This window comes from Ammospiza nelsoni, chromosome 3 (assembly GCF_027579445.1).
Source record: "Ammospiza nelsoni isolate bAmmNel1 chromosome 3, bAmmNel1.pri, whole genome shotgun sequence".
Taxonomy (NCBI): domain Eukaryota; kingdom Metazoa; phylum Chordata; class Aves; order Passeriformes; family Passerellidae; genus Ammospiza; species Ammospiza nelsoni.
The window spans coordinates 65781148-65795179 of NC_080635.1; the positions used below are offsets into that span (position 1 = coordinate 65781148).

General features: G+C 40.9%; 1 protein-coding gene across 1 annotated transcript in view; it reads right to left on the bottom strand.

Moving 5' to 3' along the window:
• Positions 1–279: 279 nt before the first annotated feature.
• The window catches only part of SLC35F1 (solute carrier family 35 member F1), a 228532-nt gene continuing 214779 nt past the window's right edge, over positions 280–14032 (bottom strand). Inside the window, exon 8 of the mRNA XM_059469282.1 lies at positions 280–4364. Coding sequence (XP_059325265.1) covers positions 4140–4364 — 225 coding nt within the window. The 3' untranslated portion in view covers positions 280–4139. The remainder of the gene's footprint in view (positions 4365–14032) is intronic.

The window sequence follows — 14032 nt, forward strand, 5'->3', positions numbered from 1 at the left end:
CCAGGATAGCTGAGCTAGCCCTAGGGGAATGGCAGGTTAAGACAGAGGGTATGCAGGAGTACTCTTATCCTTCTGGATGAGTGCTCGGGGGCCAGGCAAGACACTTGATGATGGCATCTATTCTTAAGACACCTTGGAAAGAGTTCTGAGTTAACACCTCACAAGGGGGACAAGCCCTGAGCACAGCAAAAATCTGTTCCCAGCAATTCAATATTTACACTCCTGAAAAATCGTTTAAGGCAAAGATAGTAGAAAGGAAACAGTCAAGAAACCACTAAGCCCGCTTTCATAAAGCATTTATTTTTTTATTTGAAAACATTATACAGGCATTACATTGCCACAGCCAGTCCATATAGGTGCATGCAAATATCAAAATGGAGAAAGATTTATTCAGCTTCTCAATGCAGGATTTGGGGTTGGGATTTTGTTTGCCTGGTTTTGGTTTTGGTTCATACTTCCATCTGCGGTGTCAAGATTAGTGTGCTTTATTATGGCATTTAACAATAAAATCCTACCCATGGGGTAAAATTTATATTTGTAGCTAGCTCAGGAATACTAAATGGTTGTCAAAAAAAAAAAAAAAAAAAAAAGAAAGGAAATGATACTACACGCTTGTCAAAATGTTAATAGCACAAGTTAGCAATCTCTACACTATACATTGAAACTTCTTCTTATGACACAGTGGTGCAAAATTTTCAATTGCTTGGTCTATCGTTGTGTGTTTCGAAACTTTATAGCTGGAACAAAGACCAGGTCTGTCTCCCAGTAAGGGTTTTCATCTGGTATCAGAAAATTCCATCAGTCTTGCTAAGGGCTGCCCAGGACCAGCAGAATCAGAGAGTTTCAGTTTGTTGAGGCAAGGAGCTATGCAGAGCTAGAGACGTCCTACGCACACGGAGAGTAGCTGCCGTTAGATAGCTGAGCCTTTGCTGGTGCACACTGAGGGCTCCCACTGCAGAACACAAGCAGGCAGGAGGAACGTTTTCCTCCACTAGACCTCAGTTTTTCAGTCAACACAGTTCTTTGTAAAGCTATACTACTGTTTTCCTTCGATGTCCATCCAGGACTAGCGCACTGGCGCTAATCCAAGCATCCACCTTGTTTATGGGGAAACACAGAGAGCGAAGCAGCCCCGCTTTGCACATCAAACTCCTCCTGCAGCAGAAGCACAGGGGATGCTGGCTGGCTGCAGAGCGCTCACTGAAACATCCATAACTTCTTCCTGTACAACAGAGCCTTTCAGAATAGCCTGGTGGCACTTCTCAGCCACCCATGGATCGCAACCCCTCGTAAGGAAAACTTCCCAGCCCCGTGACCCGGCCAGGAGCTGCCTCCTGCCCAGCTGTTTCACAGAAGACTCTAACAAACGTCTACAAGTTAGTGTCAGAAAAATGAGGAGGGGGAGGCCGAGGGACTACAAACATTTGGCTTAAAAATAAATACTAATTAGGAAATTAATCAAAACAGTTATGCAAAAGGAAGGAACTGTAAACATGAAACACACACGCGCACAATCCTCAAGGTTCTCAGACCAACACGGGGACTAATGCTCAGAGAAAGGTATTTAATTGGTACAAAAGGTAGCAAAAAAGACTGAGATGACAGGTGCCCACCAGTGTGCCTCTGGGTACCTAAGGGAGCCATGATTGTAATCAGACCCCTTCTCCTGGGGAATGTACAAAATCCACCTTGGCTCGAAGCTCTCACAGAGCTTGACCCAAGAATCTTTCCCTGAAGTGTCTGGTACTCTTTCTTCTGTGTTTTTTACTTTTTTTATTTAGACTTTCCTTACTATCCCCAGAATACAGACTCTGTTTTTCTGCAGGAATCTAGTGGGGGGTTTTTTGTGTTTTTTAAATCCTCAATAGTTTAAGGAAAAAAAAGTTCAGAAACATGCATGCTAAAAAGATTTAAAAAAAAAACAGAAGGCAGGAAAAAAAAAATCATACATTTGTTAGTTTAGTACCAAGGCATCTTAACCAAAACTTTAGGGCCAGTTTTGGGCATGATTTGGCAATACTGCAGAACCCTCCCTTAGGTGCAGCAGGGGTGTGGCAGACAGCCTAAACACAGTGGGAAAGAAATGACCTCTTCTTCACAGTAAGAATAAAATACCACATACTTCTGCTGTTCAAGAGCATTTTGACATTTGCCACTTCATGTCTCTTATGCATATATAAACTTCTCTCAGTCTGCTTCAGGGAAGTTCCTTCTGTATTAAAGGAGAACAGGACTGTAAAATATGAATGTTACCTCAGCAGAAATTCATCCTGCTTGGTTGAATTGTGTGACCTTTCTAATCTCCAATGTATAGATTGCCTTTTTTCTTCTTTTTTATATAGAAATAGGTAAGTTGTAATTTTCAAACATGAAGGCCTACATTTTTGCTTGAAACAGTCCTTTTCAGCAGAATAACATTCAAATCAAATTCACCTTCTATGCCCACAAGCAAAATATTCATCAACCATGCCGTAAACTCCATTTTCAAATACAATGAATGTAAACACATTTTTACAGCACTGTTATGTGCTTCTTAAACTCCTTGTTTCTGAAGATCCTGAAGCATTTTAAAATAACTTGGTCCCATAGCACCTCTATGAGGTAGGTAAAATGTCATTATTTCCATATATACTGATTGGGAAACTCAGCCACACAGAAGGTAAGTCATGCCCAAGGATTCATGCAAAGATGTGGCAGATTGGTGAATAAAACCAAGATCTCTCCTAGATTCCCCATCTATTGTTAGACACAGGAACACCTCGTCTTCTTTAATTTTAAATTACAAATAGATAAAGGATATTGAAATAATTATTTCCTTGTACTGGGCTTTCAGAGGAGCAAACATACAGGCAAAGATGGATTTTTCATGGTGGTGACTAAGATTTTCCCCATTCTGGTAAGGCTCCTGAGGCAGAAGTACAGTTGTATACAGAAGTGTGGAGCACACCCTTACTATTTTCACACGTCCTCAGGAATGTAAAAAAACTGCTGAATTCTTCTGCTTGCTTCACAGCTAATGAAAAATAATTGGCTGCACCCTGCCAGTAAAATGCCTTTGTGCTACTGCAGCAACACCAGCAGATGGTCCAGTCTTTCTGCTCATGAATTCCTCCCTTAATCTTCCTGATTTTTACAATCTGTGGGTTTTGGTGAAAAACTGACACATTTCTAAATAGCTATTGTTAGAATAATGAACCACGGGAGACTAAGCAAACTGGAAGAGCAGAAGGCACCCTCGATGCACTGAGTATCTAAAATAAGTGCCCTGATCCACATGATATGTCATCTTTTCGTGGAGAGGTACAATACATAGGAAACTAGAAAAGGTATTTTTCTTCCTACAGGTTAAAATTTTAAAAGTAAGAAATCTGTGTTGAGTCACGACTACAGAGAAATTGACTCCCTGTCACCTGATGCAGAACCTTGGCCACTAGGAAATCTGCCATGGATCATAGAGAGGTCAATGCTTGAGTACTTCACTTCTGCAAATATAGAAAGGCTAAAATGCTCGCCTTATACCTATTCCTAGAATAGAGACGGATATTGTAAGTTGTCCCTTCTCTGGATTCATGGATCAGATTACCTAGAAAGGGCAACTAGACAGAGAGCACAGAAGAACTTCATTGTATTTCCCTCACCAAATCCAAGGTGCTAGCAAAAATGTGTCAGGGGGTTGTTACCACGATTAACCCATCTGTTTTGCGCAAACAAACAAATTTTAGAGAGAAATTAACAGTGACTGCACAAAGTGTATTTGATGTAAAAAGGCATTTTTTCCACAGCTGCTGTGGCTTAGGCATAACATCACTCTGGGTGTGTAAAACACCCTTCTATTAATTTTTTTTTTTTTGTAATTTAATCTTATGTATTGAATATCTGTCACAGGTAGTTTGACATTAACTGATTCCTACACAGCAGTTTGTATTGCAAACATGCTGCTCATTTCGTAAACGAGGGACTGGCATCTCCTTGCAAGGAACACCCTGGAACAATTAATTTGTGTTTGTATGAGCTTTCCTTATTTGCTACCTTGCAGCTCACCAGTGTAACTGCACCTGGTAAATACCTTTCTCTATGTACAATACAGAGATAATGGATACACGAGCTCCACTGTCAATAGGTGATCAACAGCCCTGGGTTTAAGCAACTCTAACGTGAGGCTCCTCTTCTGTCTCCTGCCCCAGGCTGGTGTATGTCACAGAAGGCTCCATCTGGCTGCTGGCTGGCAGGTCTACAACAGGTCCAGAGGGGTTTCGGAACTGCTTGTACACCCGAGGATCCTGGGCTACGTAGGTGGATGTGGAGGAGTAGAGCATCAGCCCAACGAGGATTGTGAAGAACGACAACAAGTAAAGTCCTGAAAACTGAGCAGAAGTAACACCAGAGTCGTTAGACACAGCACCAATTACCCCGAGTTCATGAAGACCCAAAGACAGGGTCAGGCACAGATCCTTGTTTTGGCACGTGCTGCACAGAACAAACTCCCTGTCATTTGGATGTTGAATTTTTATGGGAATGACTCTTTGAGATTTAATTTACTCTCACCAATTCCTCTGTCCTTCATAAACAAGAGCTAATTATTGCCTTCCCCTGGGCCAGGCATGTTAAGTATTGACTGTCTGGGACTTGGGAAAACTGAGTTTTGGCCACAGATCCAGAGCTGATTTTTTCATGCTTTTAGACAAGCCAGCTACTTCTCTGAGTCCAAGTTTCTCCAGCTCCAGTACGAGGTACCATCATTTACAGTCGTCAGACAGGCAGTGGACAAATCTGAAGTTAGTTACAGCTAAAGCACATGTCTGTGAAGTTAACATGCTGTTAGAAATATAAAAATATAATTAAATAATAATTTCAATAACAATTTTAAATATATATATGTATAAATAAAGGCACTTTAAAAAGCTACTCTTAAAAACTACCCTGTCTGCAGTATCTCTTGCTTGTGAATAGAAAGCAGGTGCTAGAAGATGTAATGTGAGTTTGGACAGGATAAACTTCAGCTGTGAAACGTGCTCTGGGTCAGGATCATGAGGTTTGACAGTACACAGGGAGGGCAGTTAACTGAAAGCTCAAGTACACATATTTTGGCACACAGCTTCACTAGATCAGAGGTCAGCCTGAATTTTTTGACATATACAGACTTGTGTCTGAACTAAAAATACAACACAAAGAACCTTTCAGGCAACTTGTTAGCCCTTGCAGATAAAGCTAAAGGCAAAGACAGGGTTTCAAAAGCACAGACCATTGGGTACTAGCTGTAGATACTGGGTTCTGGCTACAGGGGACACAAAAATGGCTTCAAGCCCACATGACTTGTCTGCTGATCCCACACTACAAGTTATTTGTTCATGCATGCTGTGTGTGGGAAACCATGAAGGACAAATAGCACAGCCACCTCGCTGAGGATATAAATGATTTGTATTCAGTGGAACTTCTAGAAGTGCCTGTATTCTGCAGCTGTCAAGAATCTGTACCTGAACACCATCAACCATTTGCAACCTGCTATTAGCTGCTCCACGAGGTACTTCAGGATTTTATGTAAAGGTGTCTGCAAGTCTGTTTGTTAATCCCGACTGACTCTGCTTTGATGGATGCCCCGTTTGTTTCCTCTGGATCACCTTAGCACAGCACAAAATAGACAGAATGGACTATATTATCTTGAAATTCTTTTAGCAATTCTTTTTTGCTTAAAGAAATTATCATTGTGGAGAAAACAAACTTTACTTAAGCTAAATCTGTAGTGATGGTAATTTGTTACTGCTTCATAAATCTACAAAACCTCCATCTAGCCTCCTGCCTGAGGAAGCATTTGGACTTTTTACAGAACCCTCAGTATCTCTGAAAGCTTTGGTCACATAACCCATGGTGATAGGTCTATTTCCCACATCCAGTGTGCATGTTCAACAGGGAAAATACCATAATGGGGAAAGTTTTTAAAGCATGTGAGAAGGATTAGAGGGTAGGAAGGGTTTTGCTTTTCATCAGCTTTTAATTGTTTTTTAACATGTATGCCACCAGGCCCTCACATGTTGTATGGCAGCACAATTTGATGAAACCACCCAGCTGTCCTAGAGTCACAGAGACACTGCTGAGCCTCACCCAGTGTCTGCTGAAGGATTCCTTCCATGTGACACAGCTCTGATAGGACTGTTAGGCCTACATCTCCCCCACATGGCAATGAAACACAAGTCAATAATTTCAAACTTCTGCTTGATTTCTCCCCCTCCATTTTCAGTACAATTTTGTTCTCAGCGCTTTCTTCCCCTCTTTGTATTTGAACTTGAGTATCACTTGGCAGCAGTGAAGCTGACTAAGCTGAAGAAAATCTCAGGAGCCAAATGCATGTAGTTTCCCATCCCTAGTTTTCCACTGTCCCTCATTCCCACCTTATGCTTGAATTTCTCACCCCAGCCAGCCAATTGGCTTGGCCCACTGCATAGCCAGAGTGCCAGCCAGATCTGTGAATGCCTTGTGTCCTGCTGTGAAGAATCTGTGGGGCTTGCAGCAGCTAAATATGCTTTCTTTCTTGTTCTAGGAGCTGTCCAGACAAAATAAACTTATTTTTGCTTTGGTTCATGGCTCCAGCTCTACTATATCCCCTTTCTCCTGGCCATACCTCTCATTCCTCTCTCAGAGGTTTCCTGCCAGTGGGTTCTTTTGTCTGATAGTATTCTTTCCATGGTAGTGTCCTCCCTCATGGCAGCTCTCCAGCCTGGAGGAAAGGCTTTGGGCAAGCTTGGGGAAATCTAAACAAAGATCTGTGAAACATTTGTCTTTGGTATCTGTGCGCAGCTAGTTCAAAGAGACCTGGAGTCCAACAGCCCTATGAGAATTCCTTCCTTTTTACCTTCCTTAGAAACAAGGTTCAGGCTGAATTCATTTGTGCAGCAGCTCTCTGCAACACTGAAGTAGAAAGATAGATAGTGAAGTTAATATAGGAACATATACCGAAGTACATGGCAAATCTCTGGTTTTTGTCAACACCCTTTCAGACTGATCCAAACCCCTTTGAAATAAATGGGTATTTTCCTCCTATTAAAACAGCAGTGAATCCATCAGTGCAATGGAAAGATGCAGACCTAGTTCCCAAACCCAAAATTTGTTGTTCACTGTACTATGCTACTCAGACTCCAGCTGAAATCTGTGATTTATGGCAGATAAGATTTCAGGCACACTCTACTACCATGTAGGTTTTGGAGGTTTTTTTCATATTCATCTGCAAACCTCATCTACTGAGATTTGCTATTAATAGGCAGGAAAAAGAAACACATTCAAAAACAGAGGAAAGAGACATTCCTTAGAAACCAAGTGAGGGAGGATCGCTTTTCATTGCCACTCTCCACACAACTGCAGTACCAAACTGTAGGTTCTTGGGAAGTGTGTAATTCCTCTCTCTGTCTAAAAAGCTACTTTAGAATGATATTGTGCTTCATTTTACTCTTTCTACAGAGAACATATTTCCTCTAAGAAAAAGTATTTTTAAAATATCCAGATTTGTATGCCTCTCCAAATCCATCCCTCCGTGCTAAGCAGGATAACTGCACAAAGAGTAACATGGTGAAGAGAAACTGGTTAGCTCAAATTAGCTAATGAGTCTCACACACCCTGAACAGACTAAAAGTCAACCCATGTTTCCATATCATTAAACAGTTTTACTGTGGATTTCCTATCTACATTTATAGGTACATGTGTATTACATGTGCAAACTTGCTCATCCATGAAGCTTATTGTGAGACCAGATGACTTTGTGGTGGGGTCAATGATCTAACAGCCTTGAGTCCCCGGATTTGATTTTCAACCTGTGAATTTAATTTTTGAATCACAATGATTTTATACGATCCTCAGTTTCTTACCCATTTAAAAGATATTCACTTGGTTACTGAATAAATATGAGTTTACAGAATAAAAATGGGGAATAGGGATCCTCTGAGGAGAAGGCAGAGAGCTCCTTTGCAGGGAAAGTGCCTTACTTACAACATTTCAGATTTCATCACTGACATGAAAAGCATGTGCCAAAGCTTTTTTGCCAGTCAAATCAAATAGTTAAATCGGTTCTACAGATCTGATCATGTCAGCTCTGCTCTGACATCTGTGTGTCTATAAATGCTTCCCCAATCAATAGTATTCAATATGGATCATACAATGATATTCATAAATGTTAAAAAACTCTGAAAACACACAAAAAATCTTCTATAGATACCATTTAGTACCTGTGGTAAAAATAGCCTACATTAAACTAACATTAGCCTACATTAAACTAACTTTCAGCATGTAAAAGGCTGTCTTTGGTGCCTGCCAATTTGAAGATAAACACACAACACAAAACCTAGATAAATATAAAAAGATAACATGCTTAACAAGATTTGGTCAGCCTATCAAAACAAGCACAGATTCTGGTGAGTGGACATTTCTGGTATTTATCTGAGTTGTTCATTAGGAACCCAGTACTTGAATGGATCTGCTCAGTCAGGTTCAGCAGATGAGCTTATGGAGGCTCATGGCTTGGCTGCAGGAATAGGGACATCACTCCAGAGTGTGCAACTGTAGAACCCCACCAGGAAAACCACTGCAGCAGCGAGCTGCAGCTATCACAGCAAATAAGGTGAAATTACTCCTTCTGTTACCAATGCACAAAGGCTTTGACTTTAAAAAAGAAAAGAACCCAAACATATCTGCAGTGCTACGTAAAAGTGTAGATGAAGTTCACAAAACAAAATTTAGCTTATATATATAGCATTTTTGTGGCAAGCGAATCAAAATTATGAGTAAGCAAAGCATCCCAAGGTACCTAAAATAAAGAAGTTGAGTATAAAGGCACCTGAAAATGTAGTATTTTTAAAAATCCAGAATAAACTATTAAACCTTTCAAAATTTACTCCCTACTGGTTTTATCCTCTACTTTTTACAGCCTGTCCATGCAAAACTTGTCTTTCATATATCCTGAAATCACTACAGGTAAAATGCTTCTACTATTTCCACTTGAGACTCTTATGCTTTAAAATAATCCCCTTGGAAAGGTGGGAGAAAAGGAAGCTTCTTAACAGGGAAACGTGTGCATCTGATTTCATTGTCTCGAACAGTGATTAGACAGTAACAGGAGAAGAAAAAAACAGAAAGAAAAACTATTTAGAAGGTAGTAGATTCATGCCTTGGTCTGGAGAGAAAAAGTTATTCTTCAGTACACGGGTCATGAATATAGAAGGGAAAGCCCAAAGAAACATGCATGGAAAAATCAGATGGAAAAATCAGCATGGAAAAACCACATCTAGGAAAGGCTGTGCTGACTGACTCCTGCAGAGGGAATCTGCAGACAAGTAGTTCTGGCTGTCACAGATGTCCATGCCCATGTTACCCCTGACACCATGGCAAAACAGTATCCAGAGTGATAAAACGAGACAGATGTGAGTCTGCAGAAAAGCCCATGCAGACAAAGAAATTCAATGATTTGCTAATTTTGGGTTTTCGCTCAGCCATCATGATAATGATCTTGAACATTATTGCAATGGTTATGAAAATGCTAATTCTGTTTTACTCAGTCCATTGAACTGGAAATAGTTGCAGGAGCAGACTATTTGAGCTGCAGCACTCCAGCACTCCATTTGTATTTCAAAACAGCAGCCACACACTGAATCTCTTTAGGTAGTATGAACCCCAGCTCCTAGCCTATGGCAACTCAACTGTGCTTTTCAAGTCTTTAAAAAGTTTTTTTTTGTTATTAATGTACTAACTGAAAATTTATAATTGGCGTGTTTCACATATGCAGTGATAAAGTATGAAATGGAATAACTACCTTTTTCTCTATCTCATCTGGCAGTTCTCCACATTTTGGCATAAATGAATAAAGAAATCAGGTCCATTAATTCAAGTTTTAAATCTCAGAGAAAAGTGACCTCCTCAGAATTACACTGATGAAGAGGGGTAAAAATGTACATATCAGGTGGAATTAATCCAGTTCCATATTTCTGCTGGCACTATCCATGTTCTCCAGTTCCACCACCTTCTTCCTTCCCATCAGTGGGTCTGTGCAGTGCAGTGAACTCTGCTTTCCAGATTGATTCAGTTTGTAGCATACGCTGCACAGCCCATCAAAGCTAAGGCCAATAGGTGTTCTTTCACTGACTTATGGCTTTTTCCCCTGGGTAATTTCACACATGCATACCTGAGCAGGCTGAGTGAAGGGAGTTAAAACCAAATTTCTCTCATTATCTTTTATATAGCAAACAGACACTTCCACTCTGTTTGATAAATTGATCGAGAGGCTGAGCTTCTTTCCACAATTTTCTATTTTCGCCTCCAACACAGCAAATGAAGCTCACCATGACCAAGTGCAGAAGTCGCACTGTGGGATGCACACACTCTCCAGCCAGCAGCAGCACCAGAAGGCTGAGGGCTCTGAGAGCTAGGAATTCACACAGTGCTCTCACTTGCCTGGCTGGATGCTGCAGCCACATTATTAATAGCAACAGGAGCCAGCATCCCAGTCACAGCTCACAGTGCTCTCTGGCACCGCCTTGGATCACACCCAGGAGGATCTGACTGACTCTGTCTTGGATCAGCACTGTGCCTTAAACTACTCCTGACTATTTTTGTCCCAGCCTATGAGGAAGATACCTCTTTGGGATTCAGAGCTTGATCTGCTCATCAGCAGAAACTGAAGCAACCCCCAACAGTGCAACACCATATTTTGTAGCCCCAAATGGCACCATACACACCAGAAGAGTTGCTGTGAGTTTTCCAGACTGCACTGGAATGGAAAAAACAAATCCACCTGAACCTTTATGTGTCCTGCCAGATCTTTCAGTTTTTAAGAAATTTCCAAAGGGACCCAAACCACTGAGGTATGGTTTAGAGTGCCTTCCTTGCTCACCAACTGCAGAAGCTGGAATGCCAGAGCAGAAATGTTGGTTCTCTTGCTGAGAAGGGCACCAAGGGGCACTGGACAGCTTCAGTAATGACAGTAACTTCTGGACAGCAAGTCTGTCCACTACCAGCAGGATTGCATTATCTTCACACTTAAATGACTTCCAGCTATTTCTTAGGCAAAACATGAGGATAGAGTCTTGAGTGGTAACTTCAAGTCCTACCTTGCTCTCTGAACACAGCTGGGATGAAAAGTGGAGTGTGTAGCTACTTACTCCATATCTCTGATCATCACTGAATGAAGGAGGTTTGTCTCAACACATCACACATTCCAGCAGAATCCAAAGCAAGAAATTTCTGGTTTGCCTGAATGACAGTGAAAACCTGACTCTGCCCTTGTTGCCATTTGGTGAAAACAAAGAAACCAAAGGAAGTTTTTCCTGTCATTTCATGCATGGCAGAAGGGCCATACTTCTCAATTCCTGATGCTTGCCTGCACTCTCAATATGATCTAATTCAGATGAAATGCTGTCCATTACTATGGCTTATGCTGAATTGCAAATGTTGCATAGAAACCGTGATGACAAGGAACCAGATGACACATTTTCTGAATTTTCCAGTTGATTCTGTTCTACTGCTTGCATGTTTTACTCCATGTAAAACATACTGATCTATACTTTCTGTCATACAGCAGCACCCTCTTTTTCAGTTCTTGGATTATATTTGCTGGTGGGCACAGTATAACTGGTAAGGCAGTGGTCAGTGGGAAACACCCAAGCTTTCTTACCTTTTAGATGCTGAGGTTATCCACAAGGGAAAACAATGAGGAGGGTTTACTGGAAAACTGTCACCGCAAATTCTATTAAATTTTTAGGAAATGTAATAGATTTCCTGGAATTCATTGGTAGAATGAAACAAACTTATGGAGAAAACTAATAGCATTTTGGGGAAAAATCTCTGAGCTTGACATAGGCAGCTGTAAGGCAAATACTGATTTTGCACAAAGCTGCATGATTTCATGCTTCTCAAATGGCATTCTCAGAAAAAATAATAATAGCCTGTCATTTCTAAATACATGCCTGATAGGGCAAAATGTTTGTGTGAAATGGCTTATCTTAATTTCCTGAGTGCCAGGAGAGATGGGAACACTGCTTTCTCTTCTCTTTCCCTTTGTTGCCTCTGACATCAGATGTGGAGAAAAAAGGAGCCTGTGTTCAGTACCCCTGCGGTACCAGCAGTCTGTCTAATTAAAAAGTGCAAGGTAGAATGAGTCCTGCAATCTGTTTTAATCTTATCTATGTAGGAAAGAGATTTTTATGTGTAGTTAAAACACTTCTATTACATTTCTCTAATTTCCTGTGAGCATCGTTACTATGGCATAAAGGGGCTTAATTTCTGGTTATTTTATTTCAATTACTTGGCAAGAAAGTGGTGAAGGACCTATCCTTTCAGATGTTCTTAATACAAAAAGGAGGAGCACAACAGAAAAGCTTATAAAATCAATTTTCCCTCCCCCCTTTTACCTTTCAGTATTCTTTGTTGGTTTTCTCTATCAGCTGCCAGTTGCCATGTGTCCTTTTGGGTTTGTGTGCAAGTATTTAATATAGCAGCAGCTGTCTGCTGTAATGATTCTCTATTACTGTACATGAGGCTAATTGTGCTCAGTGCATTCAAAACCACAGTTACAATAACTGATTTATCTTGGATTCTTTGTTTATATTTTTTCTGCTGAATCTAACAATACATTCCCGTATAAACTCCTTCCCAAAAGGTGTTCTTTTTTCGTGGCAATGGAAATTTGGGGCACTCCTACCCTGAGACCCAAGGACTGTGCAGCTGCCATTACTCTGAGGATGAGTGACCAGGCCAGCTGTCTGGAGGCAGTGTGACATGGCTGTTTCATGTCAGGGTTCTCTGCAGTGTGACACATTTGCTGCTGGCAACGAGAGGCCAAACTGCAGGAGCTCCAGGAGCTCTCAATTGAGTCGACTCTCAAGGCAGGTGCATGAGGGAATCAGAGTGGAGAGCATGTCCTAAGCTGTCGAATCCAGCCCCCCATTACTGCTTACAATCAGATGACATATTCCATCTGGCAAATCCTTCTCATGCAAGCGTTATTAGGGATTTTTTTTCACTTCCCACTAACCTATTTGAAATTATCCTGGAACCTCCCTGCCATGATTGCAAAAAAATCCCCCTAATTTCTATACATTTTCAGTTTTCACCCATATGTTCTTGTATCATTAGATCAAATAATTCTCATTTTCTCCCTGTGAATTTATAGATTAATTCATATATGTTAAGATTCCATAGTCCCTCCCAACCCATCAAATCCATGTTACATACAATAAAGATTTTTTTAGGGATCTGCATATTCAGTACTTTGTTAGGGCCCATATGGTTACTCTGTCAAGTCTTTGGAGCAGATAAGAGAAAAGCTGTTTGGTGCTCTCGAGCTGACAGAAAAAAACCCTATAGCTACAGCTAGAAAAGTGCTGTCCCTGAGATGGTAAGTTGTCCTGTCCTATGGCATTAGCACTTCTTCATCAATACCAGAAATACCTAGACAGACTCATTTGGAAACAGCTTTGTCACGACCGTGCTCAAATTCTTCCCATCTGTTGCCACAGACACTGCCTCGCACTTTGTACTTCACAGCATTTCTCAATGTCAGCCAGTTCTGGTTGCCTGATTATTCTAATTCTTCTTCCTACTGAGGGTGCCAAGTCTATTACTACAGTCACTACACAAGGCTGGTCTTCAGACCAACTCTTTGGGACCTCCATCAGCGAGTTCCTTCGAGCATGCTGTTTCTCTCTCAGCACATTGCCTTGTCCTTTATCCTCATTAGCCAGTTCCTCACCTGCCTTCCAATCTTTACATCAATAATCTTGTTCTTTAGCTGCTAATTTTCTGTGCTGCACTGTTCAAAAGCCTTGCATATTAGATCTACCATTTCCCTTTTCCCTATAAAAATCTGTTAAATGATTGGACAGACATCAGATTTAGACAGGATTATCTGTCTTGTGTGAACAAGCTTGCATTTAATCCAATTTTCCGTTTATCTCCATGTTCCTAATTATGTCTCCTTCTTATTTTATTGTCTACTCCATGTCAAATTTGAAGCTTTCAGATTATTGTGTTCTGTTTCTACTTCTGACATAGTAATTTC